Below are 25590 nucleotides of genomic sequence, written 5' to 3'. Positions count from 1 at the left end.
TACAGGAAGCGGTGCCTGAGGAAAGCGGGGAGGATCATCAAGGACTCCAGTCACCCCAGCCATAAACTGTTCAGACTGCTTCCATCAGGAAGGAGGTTCTGCAGCATCCGGTCCCGTACCAGCAGACTGAGAGACAGCTTTTTCCATCAGGCCATCAGACTGCTGAACACGTCATAGACACCTCAGCTTCACTACTGGAACTTCAACATTATGCACTCCACACTGTATATAAATGCCACTTGTTTTGCACATATTCAACTCTGTATATTTTATATATTTTATTATTATTATTATTATTTTATTTTATTTTTTTTACTATTTAATTTGTAAAAATGTGTATACACACACACACACACACACACACACACACACACGTAGGAAAATATTTAGTATACACATCCAGAAATGCATACACTATTATATATTGTACATATATTTATTAGTTTCAGGTTGGCCATTCTTGTATTTTGCTCGTTTGTGTTGTTGTGTTTGCACATCTCTGTTGCTTGTGGGGCTCGCACACAAGAATTTCACTCACATGTGCTGTGCCAGTGTGCCTGCACATGTGATGTGACAATAAAAAAAGTGATTTGATTTGATTTGATTTGGATTGGTTTATTACCGGCCACTACTACACTACCGCCCCTCCCCCCTCTTCCCAGCGCAAAGCACAAGGCTCATGCGGAGTGAAGCGGAAAAAAAGTGGGAGAGAGAGGGCGAGAGAAAGAAAAAAAGAACCCAGGGCTTGTGATAAGAGCCGGCTCGCGTCGTTCACATCAAAGACCCGGCTCTAAGAGCCATTTCGTTCGTGACCGACACATCACTACAATGTACCAGCCAACCCCTCAGTCGCTCAGGCACATCTGTACAGCAGCTGTTTTTTACCGGCAGAATCACAAGGAGGACAAAATGTTCCGTTTATGTGACTATAGACATAAGACGTATAAACACAACGGGATTATATATAAACTAGTTGTATCTTGACCAAGTACGGCTGTGCACACATTAAGTCATAATACGTTCACTACGTGTTGAGTAGTCACTCCTGACGTAGTCCTGTAGGTTTCGCAGAACTTTCCCGGTAGAGGGTTTGAAACCGAAAGCACTCGTTTGCGCCATTTTCTTTACATCCTTTGCTTGGTGCTATATCGGCGGGTCAGTGACGAGGTGAGTTCTTTGATTCATAAAATTCCCCAAAGTTAAAATGCACATCTTTGGAGGTTTAATAACGTCTGTGCGCTGCGATACAAAAGGAAACAGGAGGAGCTAGAAAGGATGACGGAGACTTGAACTTGACTTTCTTGTTGTTTACTTTCGCTCTGTCTGTGTGCAGCTTTACATCGGATGTGAACGAACGCAGACATTGAGAGTATATAGTGACCGATGTATGATCCAGATCCAGATGTGGTTCATTAGCAGGTTTTAGAAGTTGTATTAGCACTGCTATTAATTCACTGACGTGGTGACGCTGATTTACTTCCTCGTTGTCTGCGATCCCACTAAACACAGCGACGAAAAATGAAACTACTGCACGACTAGCTTCAGTGTTTTAAACTAGTCCTTCAGGTTTATTTACATTCATTTGAGCCCATGTTCAGGGAGGGGAAGTCACCTGATGCAACTGGTTGGCGGGAGGAAGAGAGGACCGAGGAGACACTGGAAGAGAGCCAGAGGGTTTGGGGCTAGCATATAGCATACATATAAAAATGTGATCACACTGTTGAGTACAACTTTGGTTCCTCGTAGACTTTTTCAAAACATCCTTTGAATAAAAGCAGAAAGTAAAAACCATATTTAAAAACAACAACATAATAAATAAATGTTTTATTCCATGCACACATCAGATTTGCAAAGGATTTTCTTGGTGGACTTATTGTAGTAGTCTCTGTTGTGTTCACAGAACCTTAAAAATACAGAAGATTTACACCAGAAAAGTTACACTCACATGTTTTTTCTTTATAATATTTAAAAGTTCAATATTCTAAGCTAAGCAACCATTAACCGAGGAGTTAACTGCACAACACTTTTAAGTATTCCTATTATTTTTATGATAATGGGGGCAGTGACACTTAAATGCCTTATTGTTGTTTTATAGATCATCTTGAACAAACTGAATGTGGTGTAATATACTTTAAAATAGACAGATAGTTACAGACATGAATTTTCTGATCAACTAAGCCCATAAAGGAATGAAAGAAGTATTTATTTAAAAGAAACAGAGCTCATTTTCTCTCTCTCTCGTTTGTTCAGTGAGCAGACATGCTGGTCCCAGAGCTGCTCTTAGAAAAACTGCAAGACCTGACTAATGAGGAGTATAAATATTTTAAGTGGTTCCTCGCCATGAAGATCGTGGACAGCTGCAAACCAATTCCAAAGAGCAAACTCGAGGGCCAAGACCGTATGGACACTGTGAGTTGTATGATAGACAGCTACGGTGAAGCGACGGCTGTGAAAGTCTCTGTCGCGATCCTGAGGAAAATGGGTGTCAACAACATCGCAGACGACTTAGAGCGCAAGTTTGAAGGTGCGGTGAATGCAGAGTTTCTTAAACTCACCTGTAACTGACAATCTGTTTGTGGTCTGCCTCTGTGCAGACATTACCACTGATTCTCTGCTTCTTTGTCCTTTCAGCTGTAGAGGGCAGAGCAGCTGCATCCTCTGGATCCTCTACTTTAAATCCTACCGCTGGAGCCACGATGTTGGCTCAGCAGGGAGGAGTGGTTTTTGCCCCCACGGTCACCGGTAGCAGCACCGCACCTATGAATATAAACTTCTACCAAAAATAATCTCAATGGAGATTAAATATATTTGGTGTTTGAACTATTAAAATAGGCAGTTATAAGCGTTTTTAGAGGGGTTCTCAAGTATTTGCGGCAGTTGTGGTCCCAAATCACCACGACTACCGGGAGTCGACTGTATAACAAACACACAGGGTCATTTAGGGTTCTTTATCCTCCTTTATCATGAAACAGCATGAGTTATATCCCAGAACCCTGAAAATAAAGCCTGAATGATATTGAGCCACTATTCATTTTAATCTTTATTCCTGTGATTTATCTGTTGTAACACGTACAAATGTCCACCTGTGCTTTGCTGTTTCAACAAACTCTGAAATGTTCAGATTAAATCAGGCCTGTTAAGCTGTGTATGTAAACGTGTCAGGAGTTACTCGTACTTTCATCTGAGGTCAGCAGGTGAAGCTGTGTTTTTGATGTTTCTGTGTCATCCACTTCTTGATATTGTACTCATAAACATACATAGTGGTTACATCTTCCAACAAACTGATGCACTCACATGAACTTACAATCAATCTATTAAAAATACATAAGTTTGTGCGCCGGTTTGTGGAAGCCGGCATGTTTCCTTTGTATATGGTGGCCGAGACGGACATCTTCCTTCTGACTAGTTGGATTTCATCTGTAGCTGAAGACCGGATACATATGTTGCACCCCAAAGGTGGAGAAGAAGAGAAGTTGTGCCATTTAAATTCATGTCTGTGCCATTGGACTCAAGATATGAAGGATCATACCTTTGTTTTATTGTAAGACGAGAAGTTCCCCAAGGAAATAAAAAGCGACGACACCACCGGCGTCATAATAAAATATCATCCTCTTCCTCCTCACCTCAAACCTTGGTTGCCATGGGTTACAGTGTAAATGTAATGTTTTTAATTACTCTCAGCTGACTAAGACATGTTTGTCCTATATAATCACTGAGGCTACGATTAGGTACTTGAATTGAAACTAAATCTGTTGACCACAATCCCCAATCTGACATCAATAGAATCAATAGAAAATTCCATGCATCATTCTTGTGGGAAGTTTCACTCTGTGGTCAGCACATGTGCTTTATCGTAAATTTGTGTATTTTCATAAGTGTGATTGTTACAGGAATAGGAATATCAAATATTACCCTTACTTCTAGATAGATAGAACTTTATTAATCCCTCGGGTGGGTTCCTCTGGGAAATTCGATTTCCAAAAAAGCACAGCACCGACAGAAGTTACAGAGTTACAGAATATTACACACACATATATATAAATACAGAGACAATATAAATAAAATATACGAAGGGGATAAATAGAATAAATAGGAATAAAAAATTTTAAAAAAAGAGGAATTAAGACTGTGATAATAATCAAGTCTCTATCGAGCATCTCTATAAATTTGCTGATCTCTCCTGTTCACATATCACCATCCAGGAAATGGTTTTCTTTCTCTTTGGCCTCCACACACTTCATCAAGCTGTCTGACTGCAGCAAACCTCTCACCATAGACTGCTGGCTGGTGTGTGTGTGCACATGTTGCTGTGTGCAGAGCAGCACTTGGACAAGACATAAACAGTAGATCAAGAAAAACTGGTGTAAATGGCTGTAAAAAAATGTATTTATTTTTTTTAATTAAAGTTGGTCAAATTATTTTAAAAGATAATCAAATTACAATGTAAAAAGAATTGAATAATATGCAATCAGTTATCTATATTACTGAACCATTATACCTGCTCAGGCCCAAGCACCAGAATGACACGAATAGCAAAGAGCCAATGAGCACCGAGCTGCTAAAGAGCCAGATGTGTACCTCAGGAGTTGGTGTAGACCAGGGGTGGGGAACTCAAGGCCCAGTGTCCTGCAGGTTTTAGATATCACTCTGGGTTAACACATCTGAATCAAATGATTAGTTCATTACCAGGCCTCTGGAGAACTTCAAGATATATTGAGGCCATATTAGCCATTTAAATCAGCTGTTTGGATCAAGGACACATCTAAAACCTGCAGCACACCGGCTCTCAAGGCCTGGAGTCCCCCCACCAGGGGGGAGTCTACACCAGGGGTGTAGACTCCAGCCAAACAACAGCAACAACTAAAAGCAGGAGTCACATACAAGTTCAGCTATAATGGTGATAATACATCAGTTGTTTAGTCAGTTGTTGTAGATTTACTGTTGTGTGAAAAAGAAATTACACCCGCATTCATTTTCACAATTTTAAATATCAGGATATATTAAAAATACATCTGGACATCTTAGCAGCCTCTATCCATCAATCTTTAAAGGGTTATTAGTTATTTCCAAATAATTTGAAACTCATCATATTACAGTGAGAAAGTTTATTCCCAGGTGAAAAAAATATTCAAGACAGCTGCAAAGCTTCTCATGACTGGAAGTCCCAGAAAATCCCCCTTAGTGACTTTTTTTCTCGTGGCCACAAATAAGTATTTCGTGGGCACGTTATACTATTTCGACGGCACGAAGTAGTATTTTGTGGCCACAATTTATTTATTTTTTGGACCATGTCATCAGAGGGGCTATAAAAATGATCTTGTTTGAACAATAATCGCGATTTGTGGACAATACAAATAACGTGTACAGAGAATATAGAACATTTGTTGAGTGAGACAACAAAACGTAAAGTCGTAGTTTGAATGTCTGAAACAATAAAAGCTCCACGTGTCAAAAGTTCATCTCCGCAACGTAACAACACAGAGACTGTATCCGACGTGGAGGGTCATTCTAATCACGTGAACTCATTTTAGCCGGAAGCTTAGTGTCAGGGCTGAACCACGTGATCAAAATCTAGGACAACTCATATAAGGTGTAGTCAGATCCTTGAACAACATTTATCGTTTTCTGACACAAAATTAGTACAGAAAAGCGGGTTGTACGGGTGGGCAGTTTTAAAGCCTACATTGCTCCGGTTGCTTGCGCAGAGTGTTGTCTATATCTCGGCTGTGGCACTGTAGCGGGTGTGAGCCCGCAGCAGCTGACGCTCTTGTCCGCACCTTAATCAACGTTTTGTTCTTGACACCAGACCAGGAAGTCAGATCGTGACGCCTACAAGCTAGCTGTTACCTTAAGCGATGACAGCAGAAAGGAATTCGAAAACAAGATACATGGTTGTAGTTTGATAGTAAACGACGCCGTTTAAGAGCCGGAAAGCTAAGCTGAAAGATTCTAACTCTCGCATTTGACCTGGTTTACATTCAAGTCTGCTATCTAGCTTGTTATTTAGCCACCTGGAAGGATTGACGCTCCCTAGTATTAGCAGCTAGTTACCGCTAGCGAGTCAGCGATGGCGGTGGGGCACAGAGTCTGCTTTGTGGCTGGATTTTTATTCATATTACTTCTGCCTGGGTGCGAAGCAAGAATACACAAGCTTACATTGACGGTAAGGCAACAAATTATGACAGCGCTAGCTCGGGAGCTAATGGCGTGTTGTTTTCCTCTGCTCCCGTCGAGCGTCTTACTACTCAATTCGTATGTTGTAATTAATTCTAATGGCAGAGGACAGTCCAAACATAATGTCGCGTTGGGTTTTGTTATGGGCGCACGAGAAAAGCTACCAAAGCTTCTTAAATCTGAGTCTTAGGGGACATGTTTACTGACTGAACCACAACAGCTGAGCTCTACTTGTTTGTTCTTACAACCAGAATGAAATTCGCCACACCATCGACCTCAACGACTTTGGCTTCTACGCTAACGGAACTCTGGATGTCTACCTGCATTCACTGCAAGTCCCGGAGACTTCAGTGGACTTCAGCAAGTACCCAGTAAGTCCGGTGTGTGTGTGTTTGGTTATATGCGGTGGTTCATTGACCTTTCTTTTCAACAGGTGGCATTGTGTTCTTCAAAACGATAGAATTGAATTACAAAAAGAAAGATGATGATGATGATGATGATAATAATAATAATAATAATAATAATAATAATAATAATAAAAAAAGCAGGAACAAATTCAAGCTAGAGGTAATGTTGTACCAGGCAGTACCGTTAGATGTACGGTTTTATATATTAATATGAAATGGCACATCTATTACAGATGTGCAATTCCATTTCTATTTATCATTTGTTTGCATAAAACCTTTAAATCTGAGGCCACATTTGAATACAACTATGTCAAAATGTTCTCCAGCCTCTCCATAAATGTAAATCCACATCTGTAATTCGGGACAGGTGCATCAACAGTTGTTTGACTTTGAATATGAAAAATAAAAATAGAAACAACTAGCAGTCCTGTAAAGACCCATGAAACTTATCATATGTGGTCAAACTAAAACAAAAGTTGAATGAAAAGAACATTTTCTTCATCTTTGTTACTAAGAATTTCACTCAAAATATGCCTTTTGGACAGAGACTCAAAATTAATGCGTGATTGGAAATGAAGGCTCTGAGTTTGCGTTACTTTATCTGTGGAATTTTTCAGTTTTTGTTAATAATTGTACAGCCTCTTGGGTTTTAATAAACAGGTTCACCGTAGCAGATCCATAATCAAACCCACAGTCGCTGTCCATTTTGTGTAAATGGACAGCAAATTATAATCATCAACAGGTTTAATTAATTAAAAAAAAATTTTTAACACTGAGGTTTTGAAGGGAAAAAATGTAACTATATGTTTGTTAACTGCTTGTTAAAGAATTAATATCTTGACTCGATTAGGCTGCAGACAGAGTTAATGAAGTATTTTTGGCCCAGCTAACATATTTGTGTTGTTATTTTGTGGATTCTCTATGTAATGTGGCAATATTTTCTTCTATTTTTGTATATTTTATACAGTGTGTAAAGTGTTTGTTAGGTTTACCTAAAAGATTAATTCTGTTCATCTGGATGTAGCGTTTTCACTGAGAAAACTGTTTCGTCACTCATCCAAGTGACTTCTTCAGTGTCAGCTGACTCCAGGTTTCCCCAACTTTATAAACAGTACATTTGCACAATGACTGAAACTAGCACCACTCATGAAGGCCAAAGATCAGTGGTTATGAGAATTTGCATATTCATTATCAGGAGACTGACCTCACAGCCCAGAACATCTTTTTAGCAAAGATTTCTATTTATCTTGGTACAGAAGCAAAAATAATGAATAGAAACAAAATAAACAGACAACAAAATTGGTCTCAGAACCATTTATCAGGCTAATAGTTCATTTAAAACAAAAGGATTCAATCTGACCTTTTTTCAAATTTTATTTATTTATTTTTCCCCAATGATTCATCAGACTGAAGGACTAATGAGCTAAAACATAAATGAAATCCATCCAGTTATTCACATTTCATTAGAACGGCCACTTCTCCTACAGTATTAATCAGGATTTAATCAAACCATCACGCAACGATCATCTAATGGGTCTTCACCTGAATTACTCAGCTGCAAGGTCTCAACAAAAGGTGCTGTTTTGTGGGGAACAGCCTGTTAATTGTGACTATTCATGGGTCAGATGAGCTACTACGTCGCTGACATTTTTTGTTGTTTTGTTTGTTTTGCCTTTAATAAGCCTCTCTTCCTAGACAGTTGTTGTTAAACATTCGAGTGCACTGTAAGCAGTGTGACCGCTGAAGTAATGTAGTGGAGTGCTCGAAACAACAGTGAGTCGGGCTAACCTGACACAAAAGTCATGAAGCAGCAGCAGTGAGCTCATCAACCTTTGGTCTTGTGTTTGCGATGGTGTCAAGTGTCATGTTTTAAGAGCTGATTTGACAGTAAAAACTTGCAGATTGAGTTAGTGTGATAAAATATGTGTTATAAAATAAATAGAGATTTGAATCAGCTGCTTTTAACCCTACTGATTAACGTAATCCCACTTTCTTAAGGTTGGGTTCAGCCTGTCCAGATCGCGTGTTAATGGAGTCTTGTCCTACACAGTAAGTACATCACCATAAATATTTCTGTCAGCATTGTACATCATTATTTTCAGACCTTTCAAAATCAGTTGTGCAATTATGTAGGACAAGGACGGCCTTTTGTTGAAATGCACTTATGAAAGTTTTGTTATTATGAATACAGGTGTTGAGTGAGTGTTTGTGTGACGTTTCCCCCTCTAGGCAGAGGATTTGAAGAAATGTCTGCTCACTCAAAATGCGACCAATGCCGAGCCTCTCATTCGTTTTCTCATTAATATCAAGAACCAAAGGTGTGGATGTTTCAGCACTAATATTCAAAAATGTTTGTTACAGTGCCGTCGGCAGCTCAGTGTGTGGAGGCTAACTGTATAATTTGTGTTTGTGTAGCGTCAGTGTGGATGCTGTGAATAAACAAGACAACATACTGATTGCGAAGGAAAGGGTTGAAGCAGATAAAGGTTAGTGTTGGCCACACAAATACCAAAATTTGGATTTTGCTTCCTTCAGTGGCATCATTTAAACAAAGTACACTTTAAATTTCTATCCCACCCCAAAAACAATTCTATTTAAAGTGTTCTATTAAAGGCTTGTCTTTATTTATTTTTTGATAAAGAGAAGAGTAACTCAGATGTATTCATCAAGGTTCTTCTGTTTTTGTGATAAAGGAGCAGGTCTTAAGAAGTGTTTGTTTATGGTATTTACATAATATGTCAAATGTAAGATAATTTCATAGTCTCTGATATATTTTACACAGTGTAAGGATTTTCATCAAATGCACTTGTAGCTCTTTCCCACTAGTACTTACTCTGCTCGACTCGACTCTGTTTTTATCATTTGCCATCACAGTCGAGTGTCAACCAATGTGCGTGGGATCTTCATAACAACGTGGCTGAAAGTGCTGTTACGTCATTTATATGTGGAACAAACGGCACAACAATGGCGGGCGTCGAAGCGATTTGTATAGCTACTATTCAGCGTGTGGCTTTTTGTCACAGTCTGGGACCACAGTGTTGATTTTTGTGAACAAGACGCTCTCACGACTCAAACACTGACATCACTGACTAACCAATCGGTGTTATGCAGTCTGTTAACATCATTTTTGGATCACCTCTGATTTGTGTGGAACTCCGGCTGAGTAGGCACTAAAAAAAGTACCTGGTACTACAAGCCTAAGCCGAGTCAAGTAGGTACTAGTGGAAAGAGGCATTGCTATTATACTGTCCTTTGTTTTCATTCGACTTTGCCTTTGTTTTTGTTTTCTTGATATGAAAGCATCCACCTGTGTATAGAATGCTCGGAATAAACTAAATTTCTACCTTTGTGCCTGGCATCTGCACTTGTGCTCTGTAGATCAGGAGAAAGTCAAACGTGATTCAGAACAACAATCAAAAAATCAGGATAAGTCAGCGGAGCACCAAGACAAACGGAGCGATGACAAGAAACCAGAGCAGGCTGTGCAGAACCCTGAAGCTGTTAACGTGACAGGGACATTCAATGTATGTTTTTCTTGTTTTTTGTTATTTTGGTCTATTTTTAGTTTGATTTTAATCCCAAAATTAATTTCTACGCTGTATTTCATTTTAGCTAAGCAGTCGCCACCATGTGACTTTAGATTTGGAAAAAAACGGCAGCATCTACAGCTTCAGTGTAAGAAAATCCTCCTTATCCAGTATGCTCAGGCATGTTTAAGGGCAGGATTGTCTCTGACAGGAAGTGTTTTCTCTTTCTCTCAACAGTTCCGCATACGGTTTGGCTCAGAGGCGGAGGGCCTGTACAGCTTGAAGTTCCACTACTGTCGAAACAGCGATCCGGGATTTAACGAGCCCTACTCATTTGCAGTGAGTTGAGTATTTTTGAGTTTATAAAATGCACACTCACGTGCGTGTGTCTGCTTACCATGTTGCGTGCATCACAGGTTGAAGTGAGGGAGAAGAATCCCCATGGCTTCCTCTCTGCAGCGGAAATCCCTCTGCCTCGCCTTTATCTTTATATGGCTGGAGTTTTCTTCATTGCTGCTCTGGTCTGGGTGTACAATCTCATGAAGCACAGGTACACGGGCACAATGAAGTAATAGTGAACCACACTGTTTTGCAGGATTGGAAATTAAAAAAAAAAAAATCACTTGCATAATCTGGGAAGCTCTTGCTACAAAGTGTATGATGGAAGAATACGGTTAGGGCCACTGGCTCATATGACCCCATACTAAAGTGAACACAGTTTGTAGTGTTTATTGTTATAATCACTCTAACATGAAGCATGACAATATTTGCTAATTGACACTAATTAGATCATTAAGCATAGGATCCTGTTCACACCTCAGTGGAAGACTGTGGCACAGTCACTGTTTTACAGTGGGTGTTGAGTAACTTCAAGTACTTCACACTCACTACAAGGAACTTTTAGTTTATAAAGTTTAAAAAAAAAAAAGACTTTGGCTTCTTTGACACATCATACTTGACAACGCAGCCCAAATACATTTTTTAAGAAGATATCTGAAGTATTTGCTCCAATCATGACAGTGAAAGAGCACTAGCTACCACTGGCCTTCCTCTAGATCCCACTAGTGCCCCGCAGGACTCTACAGACATGCCCATAGATGCTGCAGCCTTCCCACTAAAGGAACATAAAGCAGGTTTACAGTGAGTGATTTACTAAAACGTGTTGTCCTTTAGCCAACTTGGCAGCTATAGCTCTGGCAGAGTGTTCTGCTGTGGCTTACTGTTGCTCTGGAAGTGCTCATAGCCCAGAATATAAGGAAGAAGGAAGGAAAATTGAGTTACAGAATAAAAACATGCGACCCCATGAACTGCTGGATTTATTAAAGATGGCTGAAACGCTTTCTGTGCTGACATGGCTCGAGCTTAGCTAACAGGTTTGCATTCCCAAAAAAAAAGACAGACTAACAAAACTGAGCTGCAGAGGTCATACAGTATCCTGCCCCAAAGCATTTGCCCAACATTTTCAATTGCTTGACTAAAATTTACATCATAACTAATTATTTGGATGAACCTTAAGCAGTAGGAATAAAAGCATTTCCTGCAGTGTTTAAACATCTCTCTTCTGTGCTTGTTTGCAGTTACAGTGTGTTCAAGATCCACTGGCTGATGGCAGCGCTAGCCTTCACAAAGTCCATGTCACTGGTTTTCCACAGTGTAAGTGCATCACCACCACAGCACAGTCTTGAGTTTGAATCCTCTCATAAAAAGAGACTCACTGAATTCTGCCTCTGTCCCCGTCTCTCTCAGATCAACTATTACTTCATCAACACTAAGGGGCATCCTATTGAGGGCTGGGCCATCATGTATTATATAACACACCTGTAAGCAGAACCTCAGCAGAATCGGCGTCTTAGCCTAGGTTGTATTTGATTTGTATTACACACAAAAAATGTTTGTATCCTTCCCAGGCTAAAGGGGGCGCTCCTGTTCATCACACTGGCGCTGATTGGTACCGGCTGGGCTTTCGTGAAATACATCCTGTCCGACAAGGAGAAGAAGATCTTCATGATCGTCATTCCTCTGCAGGTGAGCAGCAAATCAAATGGTGTTTGGGTGATTTTTATGTGTATTTGCTTTGATGGCTCGCCGGTCGTGCTGCAGGTCCTGGCTAACGTCGCATACATCATCATCGAGTCTACAGAGGAGGGCTCCAGCGAGTACTACGTGTGGAAGGAGATCCTCTTTCTGGTGGACCTTATCTGCTGTGGAGCCATCCTTTTCCCTGTTGTGTGGTCAGTGTGATATCTGTTATTGAATTACATTTTAGTCCCAAATTAGTTTTGGGGGCTAGTGTTTAAAGTTACTAAGATTTCTGGGATAAGAGGATCAGTATGGGAAAGTGGAGCATGTTTGATAGAGTAGAACGCCCAGAATAATTCAACTTCATGAAAAAAATGAGAGGGGACCAAAAGCATTGCCGTCCAGCCCTGCCTACTTGATGAAACAGTCATGAAAATTTTCAGTTTGAAGTTATGAAACAAGAGATAAGTAGTTTCTTGTAATTCGAAATGAACTTTGTGTTACGTGGTGTATGCATGCAAGTTTGCCCCAAATAGCAGATTCATTGTATAACACGTCTCTGTCTTTAAAGGTCAATCCGTCACCTACAAGAGGCTTCTAGCACCGATGGCAAAGGTGAGTCCTGCTGCAACTACAGGGCTTTAATAGGTGGAGAGGTTTTGTTCTGTGTTTAACTTGGTGCATGTTTCTTTCAGCTGCCATGAATTTGGAGAAGCTCAAGCTCTTCCGCCATTATTATGTGATGGTAAGAAGGCCAGTATTTTGCTGTTGTTCTGTGACCCTCCATTCATCTGAACAATCGGACCAGTAATAGATTTACCAGTTACACTGAAAACTTGCCTCTGACAATGTTTTTTAGCAAAGCAAAATTAATCCTGAGGAAAATGAAGATTTTAGTGTGATTGATATTTTTTTTTTGTTTAACCGTGCAAATTTAAAGAGTTCTTACTGAAATGTTTTCTGTCATTTTAGATCGTGTGTTACATCTACTTTACAAGGATCATAGCCATTCTGCTCAAATTCACTATGCCTTTCCAGTGGCAGTGGTGCTATGAGGTAAGACGATGACGGTGCAGCTTACAGCAGTTGTTTGAAAAAAGTCGAGGACGGTCTGTGCTCTCTGAATCAACAATGACTGGCAATACTTGCCTGATGTGAGCTGGTATAAATCTGCCAGCACATTACTTATTTAAAGCCCTTTATTAAAGAGCACTGTATTCCCCTCTGAGGCCTGATGGGATATTAGCGTTGCTTGAAGAATGTGAAACAGCGCATATGTTAAAAAGGCCCTGTGCTACTTATTTGTTTGCAAAGAAATTTTCCGGATGTTGTGGACAGTGTTAAGACACTTTCTCCTGTCTGTTATTAAACGCACTGTTTCTTCTTCAGTTTCTGGTGGAGGTGTCGACTCTCATCTTCTTTGTGTTGACGGGCTACAAGTTTCGCCCAGCATCCAATAACCCCTATCTCCAGCTTCCCCAGGACGAGGACGACGTCGAGAATGATGAAGTGTAAGCGTGACACGTCTGTATGAGCCCACACCTGGCATTTAAATAACTTATCCTGTTACTGAGTTCTTACCTGATTAATTTATACTTGGAGAAGTTATAGAAAGTAGCATGTCTTCAAAGTATGGTTGAAGTAGCCAAATCTCCGTATGAGTCTTTTATTGAGATTTGGTTTTTTGTCCTCATTAACACAAAGTGAAAACACTATGATATCGCATAGCATGTGTGTGGTGTGATCATAAATGAATATTGAAGAAAACATTACTTTATGAGTGATGGTGCTGAAAGAGCTGAAACTATTCTAGTGGTGCTGACTGTCTATTTAGTTCCATCACATAAGGAGGAGGCTCGTGTGGGTAATGTGTGGCTAAGCGTTTGTTTTTCTGTGATTTCCATAAGATTTAATAATTCCGACTGAACTAAGATGAAGGTTGAGAAAGTGTTTGCCATTAAAAGTGCTGCTGCTCTTCTGTTTGTGTCCAGAGTGACTGAGTCAGGTGCACTCGAGGGCATTTCCAAAGTCAAGAAGACGTCCAACGGACGCGATCGCCAGAAAGAGTCCACCTTGTGAGCAGGAAGCTGCATCTTTGGGAGCGGCCAACTAAACATCCCGAGGCCAGCTGACAGAAAGGGGTACACACACACACGGACCAAGGCTCCCCACTTCCAGTGACAGCTCTCCCATTGAAACTCTTTCTGTGGTTGCAGTGGTTGTGCCCACTGTCTGGCTATGCAAAAAAAAAAAAGAAAAGAAACGGACTAACTTATTGGACGCTCTCTGTTTCCCTTAAATGCTCCACCTAAAAACTGAGAGGTACTGAGATACAACCACATGGACGGGTGGAGATATGAAAAGGAGCTCTGATGTTGTGTATGTTTCATTTCTCTCTCCCCCTCCAAAGATAATTTTTTAGACACTTTCTTTTGAGTGTGTTTATAGCAGCTATTTAAAACGGTACTTCTGCGAGCCTCTTAGCTGTAACTATTCCTGTGCAGAGTGTGTTTAGTGTGTGAGTGAAAGTGAGACGACACAGGATTTGGCTACCCCCGCCTCCCCACCCCAGTGACAATAGCCCATACTCAGGTGAAAGGCTAATCAGTATATTTCAAATTTAAGCATCCGTCTCGTGTTTCATTCCCATTGTTCACGGGTCATAAAAATCCCACTTTATCACCACACAGTACCGTAGGTTTTTTTTTTTCCTCTTACATGTATGATTTGTATATTGAAATATATGGTTAACAAGAAGTTGTATATTTCAATATAGATTGACTTATTACATATTGAAACGTTATATTTCAGTATTATTGTTGATGTTGGAGACTTAAGCGTTCCTCCCAGCCCGTCACTCGGACTGCTGCTGTAATTTAGTGCTTTAGTGGTTTGAGGACAACTCCAGTACACCTCTGTGAATACAACCAATATGGTGACATGTGAAGATGTAGGCAGATGAACAGTTTTTTTTTTCTCTAAAATAAGCAGAGAAGTTTGCCCTCTGCGTTTTCAATGACGGCCTTGTTCTTTACAACCCCCCCCCCCCCCATCTCTCGTTTGGCATTGCTGTGCCAACTGGGCAGAGAAGTGACCTAACTGATCATTTTTGAATTTGCCTGCTTTTGGTTTTACCTTTCTGCTCTTGATGTGAAGCTTATTTTATGAATTATTGGTTTGATATTAGGTTTTGAAAAGATCAGCAATGTGTGTGCAGCCAAACTGGGTGGATGGCCATTTGTAAATAAGACTGCTGACACAAAAGGAGGCACTTAACACTTTGCTGAGCAGTGCAGAGAGGCTTTGTGGAGCGCTTTAGACAGTTCGGGTTCAATCAGATTTTTTTTCCTCTTTTTGGATAGACAAACAGGTGTGGCGATGAGGAAAGACTACTGAGATTTTACTCCAATCACTCGGTGCAGGGATGACCCCAGTACCTTGGAGGGAAGGATTTAGCAGTGGGTGAAGTTCACTTTAGTTTCAGTGAAAACATTTTTTTAATTGTTACAGAGAGCTGTTTGGTGTCTGTATCAGCTGTCACAATAAAGTTCTGCAAAGTTCTCCGATTACACTGTTATGTATATGTCATTTTTGGGGTTTTAAACTGCATAGCTTGCACTAAAATAATCAAGATGGGAAAAGAATTGTGCTCCAAGCATGAAGAAAAGTGGGGAACCTGCAGAAGGAGTCACATTTGCCCCGAGCTTTGGCTCCTCCTGTGCCTGGTAAAGGGGCACCGACTTGACGGAGCTCCTTCAGAGGCCCACACATTCAGCTGCTGTCTGCACACACACAGTAGTACTCTGCATGAGTCAGCTGATTGTGATGCTTACAACATGTTGAGGGTCTGACCTGCTGTTTCTTCATTTACATGATATGTAAAGTAACTACTGAGCAGGTTTTGCATGACAGCCGCCAAACCTTTCCTGCCCATCTGTTTATTTAAATTACATCTGCCTCAACGTTAAAGGTGATTTATGGTACTCTCGTGCTTCACATCATGTAGTTCTTTAAGTACAGTGACTTCATGTTCAAGAAAAAAGTTTGAGATTATCTGAGCTTTGTGACATTTTGTATTATCCTGCTGGAAACAGCAATCAGAAGATGCATACCATCTGGTCAGAAAGGTATTGACCTGGTCAGCAACAGTACTCAGGTAGGCTGTGGTGTTTAACTGATGCTCAGTTGCCACCAAGGGGTCCAAAGAGTTCAATGCTTTGGACTTTCAGCAGGTCATCTTGACGATGCTTTCATGCCTAAATGCACCTAAATGCTTGAAAATGTAAGGGAACTCTTTGAAAACACATTAGATCTCAATGAAGGCGAAAAATCAATGCAAGTTAGGAATACCTTCTTTTTCTTAACCCTTTACAGCCGATCGGAGCGGGCACGCTCTGTTTTGCGTAACTATTTTTAAATCCCGGTAGCTCTGCAACCAAGTAAGCTAGCGCAATAATTTTTTTGCATATGAAACTGGAGGAGTTGTACTTACATCTTATGCCATCAGCTTGTCCTAGGTCACAGTTTCCTTCCACATATAGCTTTGCAAAAACTGCATAAAAATCACTTGCAGCAACAAAAACATGATATTCCAGAAACACGCTTCGCCGATCCATCAGCTGTTTGTAACACTTCCTACGTCCATCAGCGCGAACTATCACATGACCGCATGACCTGCCCGGAACCGGAAGTGACGTCATTTTGCGGAAATGTAGTTTTTTACGATCGGGGCCTTATGAGCTTGTGTTTTACTTGTTATGTGTTTTAAAAAGTTATGTTTGACTTTATGACTTTCTGTGTCGTTTCTGGGATGCTTAAGACTCATATTGCACTGCTGGAAATAGTTTATTTTGATGCATATGCTGTTATTTTGCAAATTTGCACTATAATATTTATTTTCGTTTTTCCTGCAGTATATAAAAATTGGTGTATTTCAAAAATAAAACTATGAAGACACTCAAAATAAATTTCCTGTGGTGGGAAACTAGTTTGTGTAACTTTTTTGTATTTACAGTTTTGAGGGATAAGCCTCTTAAATTTCTCTAACTAGAAATATATGTTAAAAAAACAAAAACGATTTTCAATTTTTTTGTAGTTTATTGCACTTTTTTGCAATTTATGTAATTACTATGCACCTAATACAGACATATTATTAAAGTTTGGGCTATAATGGTTGTATTGATGTATAGCAACTTGAAATGCTCCCAAAAATGGCTCCACAGCATGTAAAAATATAATATAAGCTCTGGCGAACTTGGTTCTATGGTAGGTCTTAAAGGGTTAACTTAGTAACATTTTTGCCCTTAAGAGCAAAATTAGATAGAACTAAACACTGGTTAAACACCAGACCCTGCTCTCTGACTTCCTCCTGAGGTTGATTCGAAGAGTTCCTGCAGTGGGAAATTACCTAAGTTAAGCAGATTTCTTGGGCAAAGTTGCAAAAATGAACCCATCCATGTAAAACAAACTAGTTAATAATGTAAATGTAAACTAGTACGCTATTTTATAAATGAAGCAACCCAAGGAATTATATCACCTTCAGCTTACTATGCACACACAATTACATTTTTTTTTTTTTTTTTTTTTTTAAGCAGCAACATTTTGTACAGCAAGAATGGCAGTCATTTAATGTGGAGCAGCACACTCTGGGAGCAGTGGGCCGGACCAGTCAAACGCCCTTTCTGTCAGTGTAAAGATGTCCTGTTTATTTTTTTTTGTTACTGTTGGCCTAATGTTTAAAAATATATAGTGTAAATTGAAAAAAACAAACACTATAAGCACTGTTTCCTGTCATTGTCAATGGGGGATGTGTCCATCTGTAGGCAAAGCTGTAAAGCTAATGTGAATAAAGTTAAAAGTACAAAATCTAGCATGCCAGTGTATATATTTTCCAAAAGCCGAGTGGGCCGGATTGGAGTCTTTGCCGGAAGATTCTGGGCCCCGGGCCTTAAGTTTGTCACCCTTGCTGTAGAGCAGTATACATGTGGGATCTCCATCCTTACTTTAACCCTTGCTTGCACAGCAGGCAGTGATTCATTACTAATGGAAAATTTCGAAGCGGAAAAAACCCCAGAAACGGGATACAGTTGGCAGTCTCGAGGCTGCTCCGCCCCTCCGTTCTGCGAGCTGCAGGCAGACGCCGGTGCTCACTGCAGTCACTCCGCAGTGCATCCAGCATCAGACTGCAGTCTCCTCACACCGCGCCTCCCTGCGCTCCCCTGGCAGGTGGACACTTATAGAAGCACGCGGGGTCGCGACCATGTAAGTATCATCTCGAGTATCTTCTAGTTTAAGAAACCGTTCGGTGATGGTGATGTTTGTGATAGTAGTTGACTGTTATTTTGCAGGAGTTTTTGCGGCGTTGCGCACAGGTAAAGTTGATTTGTTTGCGTCATCGTTTATCGGCTGCAGGAAAATGCATTTCAAGCTGCTCTAATACATCAGTGTTAATAATAATAATAAACAATGAAGCTCACCGATGAGCTCATTTGGATACAGTCCGCCCGGTTACTACATCACCTGTATCTGTGAAACGCCCTTCCTCTTTAACGCCTTTTTTGTAAAGTTGGAATAAAATTAGGATCTGAACAGGTTGTGATCACAGCGGGATGCGATGAGCTGCCGATCCCGGTTCTTCCTTGACCTCGAAATGCCTTTGGATTGATTTAGAAAAGACCCAGCCTGATGATGCAGCAGATTCCTTCGCTCTCTCCCTGTTTGCGTCGCACTGAGGCAGGAAAACGTGTCCTGTTTCACCTCCGCAGTGCAAACACGCCGGGATGCAGCACAGCAGGCCAACTCCGATTTCTGCAGTCTAGCACCTTTAAAAAAAAAAAAAAAAAAATCTGTCGTTATCATTGTCTTTCATTTTAGAACAGCAGTCCTTTGATTATTTAGAGAAACTGTAGTTATTTTACCCACACAACATCCTTTCGCTACAAAATCATTAATGCTGTTTCTTTCTTCATCACTCTTTTAACTTGTACACAGACAGTTCTCTTAGTTGTTTCCCATCAAATGATTCTTTGATACTCATGAGACTTTTTCCTCTTTGTTATGTAAATCATTTGCAAACATCATTGCCTTGTGTGTCCTCCCACAGGGCTTTCATCTCAATCTTTGCTATTCTGGCCCTTGTGGTCTCAGCTGAAGGCAGTGTTGGGTAGGTGGAACGCTTCGTGCAGATTGCATTACAAACCTATGATGGCACTGAAATGTTCCGGTTTCAGTTCCACGCTATGGTTTTCAAACATGGCTTTAAAGTGGAGGTTTGTGTCCTCTCAAGGAGGAAACTTTATTCTTTTATCAGTTATTTACAAGTTTCTGACCACTTATAAAATGTGTTCAATGTGCTGCCCATTGTGTTGGATTGTCAATGCAACCTTCTTCTCCCACTCTGCACACACTGATAGCAACACCGCAGGAGAAATGCCAGCACAGGCATCCAGTATCCGTAGTTTCAGGTGCTGCACATCTTCACACCGTAGACAATTGCCTTCAGATGACCCCAAAGATAAAAGTCTAAGGGGGTCAGATCAGGAGACCTTAGGGGCCATTCAACTGGCCCACGACGACCAGTCCACTTTCCAGGAAACTGTTCATCTAGGAATGCTTGGACCTGGCACCCATAATGTGGTGGTGCACCATCCTGCTGGAAAAACTCAGGGAACGTGCCAGCTTCAGTGCATAAAGAGGGAAACACATCATCATGTAGCAATTTCAAATATCCAGTGGCCTTGAGGTTTCCATTGATGAAGAATGGACCCACTATCGTTGTACCCCATATACCACACCAAACCATCACTTCTGTTGTTCTAACAGTTTTGGAGGGATCCATCCAATGTGGGTTAGTGTCAGACCAATAGCGGTGGTTTTGTTGGTTAACTTCACCATTCACATAAAAGTTTGCCTCATCACTGAACAAAATCTTCTGCATGAACTGAGGGTCCTGTTCCAATTTTTGTTTTGCCCATTCTGCAAATTCTGTGCGCCGATCTGGGTCAGCCTCGCTGAGATGCTGCAGTAGCTGGAGTTTGTAAGGGTGCCATTTGTGAGTAGCTAATATCCGCTGAAGGGATGTTCGACTGATGCCACTCTCCAGTGACATGCGGCGAGTGCTACGCTGTGGGCTCTTGCTGAATGAAGCTAGGACAGCCACTGATGTTTCTTCATTAGTGACAGTTTTCTTGCGTCCACATTTTGGCAAATCCAACACTGAACCAGTTTCACGAAACTTAGCAAGCAGTTTGCTAACTGTAGCATGGGAGATGGGTGGTCTCGTAGGGTGTCTTGCATTGAAATCTGCTGCAATGACCCGGTTACTGCGTTCACCAGATATCAACACAATTTCGATCCGCTCCTCACGTGTTAACCTGTTCGACATGTCAATGGCTGTGAACAAAGAGAAACTTGTAAATAACTCATGAAAGAATAACGTTATGTTGAAACCAAGCACACCATTGTTTTTCTTGTGACATTACCAATAAGTTTGATGTGTCACATGGCCCTCTTCTTATTGAAAAAACAAAAGTTGTATCCAAGATGGCCGACTTCCAAATGGCCACCATGGTCACCACCCACCTTGAGGAGTTTGCCCCCTCACATATACTAATGTGCCACAAACAGGACTTTAATATCACCAACCATTCCCATGTTATTACGGTGTATCCATATAAATGGCCCACCCTGTACATTGAATGTTTATGGAGCTTCATAGTAGGCACAAGTCAGCTGAATTCATCCCCAGTTTCTTTATGAACCTGACTTTTTCTGACCACGTAGCGCTGCTGGACAATTAATGTAATTTATCAGTGTTCTTGTTGCAGACCCAGTACCAACAGCAGCTACTGCACAGAGTCAAAGGAATGTCTGGAATATGAGCTGATCTGCAAAACGGATGAATATGAAGTGAGTGAAAGCTCTCAGCAGACAGCAGTGCAACACGCGTTTCCGACTCGTCAAGCTCGTATTTCTCACATACCGTGTGCTTATGCGCGTTCGTGTCCAGGTGCGGCACTACAGCCCCACTCGCTGGGTGTCAACAGATGCTGAAGCCTATTTCATGGGAGTGGGTGCGGCCATGGCTTTCAGGAGACTCTTCCAGTATATTACCGGAAGCAACGAAGGAGGTAAGAAGTCGATATACAGGAGGTCAAATTGAGCTTTGATGAAGTGCATCAGTGTTTGGAATGATGATGACGGTGGTCATTCAGGTGTCCAGATGGACATGACCGCTCCTGTCCTGGTCAAGATCCCAGAGAAGACCAAGATGTGGGAGCCTGCTATCTACACGCTCAACTTCCCACTGCCGTCAGCCTATCAGGACAACCCTCCAGCACCCACTAATGACAAGGTAAGCCCTCGAATTGCCCTTGCCTCTACTGAGGTCAAACGCTGTTTATCCTGCCGGTAACTGTGTAATTCAATCAGTGATTTTCAGCTTTCAGATCAATAGAGATCATTGACGAGTGCGCGGTACTTAGTGCGGCTGGCCCTGCTGCTGCTCTCACTCAGCAGAATAGAAATGCATAGTGCTGAGTCAGCAAGGCGCCAGTGCTCTCTGTGTTTTCTGATTCTTAACAGACGAATCAGCCAATCACATGGCAGGAACTCATGCGTGTAAGCATGTAGAGATGGCATCCGAATTTAAGTGAGCCAGACTACTTCAAGCTGACAGGAAGGCAACAGTAACTTAAATAACCGCTTGTTACAATCAAGGTTTTCAGAAGAGCATCTCTGAATGTACGTCACACTGAATCTTGAAGCAGATGCGCTATAGCAACACAAGACCACACCTGAAGTGCCATTCCTGTCAGCTAACAAATGGACACTGATCTGATCTCTGATCTGATGAGTCTCCATTTCTGCTGTAACATTCAGATGTTTGTTGTAAAAAAACACGAACACATGGATCCATCCCCCCCTGTGTCAGTGGTTTAGGGTGGTGGTTATGTGTGGGGGATACTTCTGTGCTGGAAAGAATTGGGGCGCAGTATAAGCAAGGTGTACCTACTAAGGCTTCCAGGTAGCGTGTGTATAACGTTACAATGATCAACACACTTGTTTCAAGCAGTTTATTTTTAAACTATCGACTCTGTGTGCTGTCAGTGACAGCAGATGGTCGTCTTAGTTCCACAGCTCTTGAGGACACGGGAGGCTTTTTAAGGCCCAGTGTAACAATTATTTTGAACAGTGTATCGTGCAAAATTTCTCTAGTTGATCCCACAAATAAAAGGATCAAATTGTATATAAGTGTAAGAGTTTCTATTATATATCTAAAGCTACTCTGCTGCCCTTCCACTTTGTTTTCCACATGTATTTCACTGTGCTGGATTCTTCTCTGCATCCATCGCACAGCTGTATTTCACTGAGATGCCAGAGATGGACGTGTACGTGAGGAGTTACGGAGGCTGGATGCTGTCGGTCACCTCCAGACTTCACGCCCACCTGCTGACCAAAGAGCTAACCAGAGTTCGAGCTTTGTACAACCACAGCTATCACTACGGAGTCGGCTACGACAGGTGCTACGCATGTCTCATTTCTAATTTTCTTTGAGGGAATCGCTCATGACTGTGTCATCATGTGGTTCTTTTTGCTCTAGTCCATGTTGTGCACTCATTAAACAGTATTATCTGGACTTGTACTGCTGCACAAGGCATCGTCGCCTACTTCCAACTTTTATGTTCATGTCTCTTCTTCGTTTCTTGTGCGTAGCCCCTTGAAGCTGTTGAACAGGCACAACGAGGTGTGGTACGTGGCCGAGGGCGAGCCAGTTTGCTCAGATCCACACGAGCCGACACCTGCGCACACACCCCGTCCGACTCCCACCAACTCGCCCACAGACTTCCCCTTCGAGCCTCTCCCAGACAGCCTCTCTGATTCCCCCTCACTCACTCCCTCCGACCTGTCCTCAAACACCACGTCCAACTCCACCTCACAGATGCCCTCTGACACACCCACTCTGTCCCCATCAAACACTCCACCCAGTTCTCCATCTGATCTGCCTGCTCAAGCTGCATTCAGCAATCCCCAAACGTCCACCCAGAACCTGCTGGAACCGGCATCCAACTCCTCCGATCCCACCTCTGTGAGCCCGTCGCTGGAGCCCCAGTCTGGCACCACTCTGTCGAACAGCGTGGCTACCAGCCCCGAGGAGACACCGGCCGACACTGAGCCTGTGGTCGAGCCAAACGATGCTCATTAGCAGCAGTCAGATGTGATTCAAGCAGCTTTTCCAGATATATTTCTATGTAATCTAAACAGAAAGCAAACAGTGGAGGTGCTTGAGTCTGCGTGTGACAGACGGACCTGCTGTTCCTCTCCTTTTCCTCCTTTTCTCACTATACCCCTACTTATGGCACCGAGTGTTTAACTGTGTGTTCTATCGCAGCTTTGCACCTGCAGCTTCTCGAATCACTGATCACGTGCACTTCCACTTTGTCATTCCAATCTTATCCCACCGCTCCAGCGTAGATTTAAGTGAAATCTATGTATTAGTTAGAAGGTTAGTAATCTGAGTTATTGTGCTGGTTGATAGATGAAATGCTGGAACGAATTAATAGGCCAGACTTAATTATCTCAATGCTCAGTTTCACACTGAAGTTCTTAATATTTACTGCCTGGGTGCAACTTTCTAAAAGTTCATGCGTTCAACTTCTTCATCACTTTCGTGATGTATGTGGCAACATATTCATTTTGCATTTTCATTGGGATCTTTCTTGCAATCTTAGACACTAACTAATAATACAAACAGCTCCCAGATTATGACTTTGTATTTCACTTTTCTTTCCAGTATGTTGGCCCAGAAGAACCCCCAAAACTGCAGCCATATGATTTGTCAGCTCCAAACTTAGATCTGTGCAATCAAATATTTACCAAAAATACCTTTCCTTTGCAATACATTTAACCAGTATGTTATGGGAATTTATAGAGTAATCAAATTTCAACATTTATACCTGAACAGTATGATTGTTGAAAGTAAAACTGGACTCCTTGGCTCTGGCCTTTAGTTTTTCGATTAATGTTTCAAAACCTTTAAAATTACTTTCCCTGCTAAACTTGACCAAAAATAAGAAATGTTTTGTATGTTCTGTTACTTTAAAGTGGTCAGAAGTGTTTCTCACCACTAGGGGTTGCTGTAGAGCAGTGCTACGTCTCAAACTCTCTGAGCAATCTTGGTTCTGACAAGGTGGAACTACTGAAGTGGCCAGTTAGTGTATTTCTGGTAATCTCTATACATGTCCATATAGTACATGGTACTGTAAGCAAGGGTGATACAACAAGAGTGGTAACGGCTAATAATAATAATATGCCACATCTTTATCAGTAAAGAAGAAAGTCACTATCATTATGTTAACGTAAGCAGCTATTTAGCTTTGTGTGTGTTTTAGGGAGTAGGAGATCAGTGTTTCAGCCATCAAGGATGTAAACGTCTTGGTAAGAAATACTGAAAGTTAAAACTGTGTTTATCTGTAAAGGAAATTGTTATATTTAATGTAATTTAGCACTGTGTAGAAATTAAGAAGTTCAGTCTGCCCTCATGTAAAATCTTGATTAGTCATATTTTCTCTAGAAAATCACTCCACAACCACGTTGCTGTAGCCATGTCTGTGTGGGTTCTCTCTGTTTAGCTTTTAGCCCAGCAGTCGCACTGCTTTGCAAACCGTCTGCTTAAGTGTGACCTACAGTTTCAACCAACTGCAGTAAGACTGCTCCAAAGATCTCAAAGAATCCCAGTTGATCAAACCAACGCAATAAAATTGACATGTTAATGAATTACATCCTCTATTGATGCATCTCCGAGCTACGTGCTGTATATATACACAATATATATACATTCTGTTTCTGATGAAGATGCAATAAAATAAACATGAACTCATGTTGGACTCATTTTGTTGCTGATGGTCTGGACTCCACTGACTAAAATGTTCAATTTTCCTTTTATTCATTTGTCAGTGAGCACAACTGAAGGGGAATCGACCCAAATGGTCTCCCACATGTATTCTGGTTCTGTTCACATGGAACGGCATCTCCCTTGCAACCAGGAGAAATGGATCAAAACCTATAAAAAAGCAAGGCTGGAGCGCACCTGCAGCCCTGTAGCAACTTTGTCAATATTTGTGGAGGAAAATAAGCAGTGAATGAGAATTTTATGAATGAATGAGAATAGTATTATATCGTTAGCAATGTATTGTGATAATATCATATCATGGGGTGTTTGGTGATTCCCACGTCAAAGCCAAGCACTGAGGTTGGCAACCTGCGGCTCACGAGCCACTGTACCGTAACCGTAAGCCTATTTATACATTTACTATGTATCATTAATACATGTACATTAATCTATCCTGTCCTAATTACATGTAACATCCTTGTTACCCGAGATTGCTGCTCTTTTTCTCCCTTCATTTGAAAGGAGCCACAACAGCGCTTTTGAAGCTGAAGGTTGCTAATGGCTGGCCTAGCCA

The 25590-nt window shown here is 41.3% G+C and overlaps 3 protein-coding genes across 3 annotated transcripts; all 3 read left to right on the top strand.

The window, feature by feature from the left end:
- Window positions 1–894: 894 nt before the first annotated feature.
- On the top strand, window positions 895–3622 carry LOC147327424 (caspase b-like). The gene is made up of 3 exons (XM_086297539.1): window positions 895–1167; window positions 2251–2524; window positions 2632–3622. Exons 2-3 carry the CDS (start codon window positions 2260–2262, stop codon window positions 2784–2786), a joined length of 420 nt encoding a protein of 139 aa, XP_086153665.1. The 5' UTR covers window positions 895–1167; window positions 2251–2259; the 3' UTR covers window positions 2787–3622.
- A 1938-nt stretch (window positions 3623–5560) lies between these two features.
- On the top strand, window positions 5561–15696 carry gpr108 (G protein-coupled receptor 108). Its single transcript, XM_086295035.1, has 18 exons — window positions 5561–6163; window positions 6426–6545; window positions 8580–8630; window positions 8811–8899; window positions 8997–9067; window positions 9960–10105; window positions 10194–10256; window positions 10346–10447; window positions 10525–10658; window positions 11686–11761; window positions 11855–11928; window positions 12016–12133; window positions 12209–12339; window positions 12699–12742; window positions 12823–12872; window positions 13100–13183; window positions 13517–13638; window positions 14119–15696. The coding sequence occupies exons 1-18, from the start codon at window positions 6068–6070 to the stop codon at window positions 14204–14206; spliced, it is 1659 nt and encodes a 552-aa protein (XP_086151161.1). The 5' UTR covers window positions 5561–6067; the 3' UTR covers window positions 14207–15696.
- A 2529-nt stretch (window positions 15697–18225) lies between these two features.
- soul5l (heme-binding protein soul5, like) lies at window positions 18226–25004 on the top strand. Its single transcript, XM_086295034.1, has 7 exons — window positions 18226–18388; window positions 19230–19289; window positions 20953–21034; window positions 21135–21255; window positions 21340–21479; window positions 22484–22647; window positions 22841–25004. Coding segments are annotated over exons 1-7 (1059 nt in total). The 5' UTR covers window positions 18226–18386; the 3' UTR covers window positions 23331–25004.
- Window positions 25005–25590: the final 586 nt, after the last annotated feature.

Source organism: Aulonocara sp. 'chitande type north' Nkhata Bay, linkage group LG6 (assembly GCF_057382095.1).
Source record: "Aulonocara sp. 'chitande type north' Nkhata Bay isolate Kocher_YH1m ecotype deep benthic linkage group LG6, A_spYH_male_GT1.1, whole genome shotgun sequence".
Lineage (NCBI taxonomy): Eukaryota > Metazoa > Chordata > Actinopteri > Cichliformes > Cichlidae > Aulonocara > Aulonocara sp. 'chitande type north' Nkhata Bay.
The sequence above is the reverse complement of the archived record's forward strand: the minus strand, read 5'-3'. Positions and strand labels throughout refer to the sequence as shown.

Excerpts from the sequence above, each read along its gene's own strand:
- LOC147327424 (XM_086297539.1), top strand. The coding sequence starts at position 2,260 with ATGCTGGTCCCAGAGCTGCTCTTAGAAAAACTGCAAGACCTGACTAAT. Across the intron at positions 2,525-2,631 it reads CTTAGAGCGCAAGTTTGAAG|CTGTAGAGGGCAGAGCAGCT; the intron begins GTGCGGTGAATG and ends TTGTCCTTTCAG.
- gpr108 (XM_086295035.1), top strand. The coding sequence starts at position 6,068 with ATGGCGGTGGGGCACAGAGTCTGCTTTGTGGCTGGATTTTTATTCATA. Across the intron at positions 6,546-8,579 it reads TGGACTTCAGCAAGTACCCA|GTTGGGTTCAGCCTGTCCAG; the intron begins GTAAGTCCGGTG and ends CACTTTCTTAAG. Across the intron at positions 8,631-8,810 it reads ATGGAGTCTTGTCCTACACA|GCAGAGGATTTGAAGAAATG; the intron begins GTAAGTACATCA and ends TTCCCCCTCTAG.
- soul5l (XM_086295034.1), top strand. Across the intron at positions 21,256-21,339 it reads TACCGGAAGCAACGAAGGAG|GTGTCCAGATGGACATGACC; the intron begins GTAAGAAGTCGA and ends GTGGTCATTCAG. Across the intron at positions 22,648-22,840 it reads TACGGAGTCGGCTACGACAG|CCCCTTGAAGCTGTTGAACA; the intron begins GTGCTACGCATG and ends TCTTGTGCGTAG.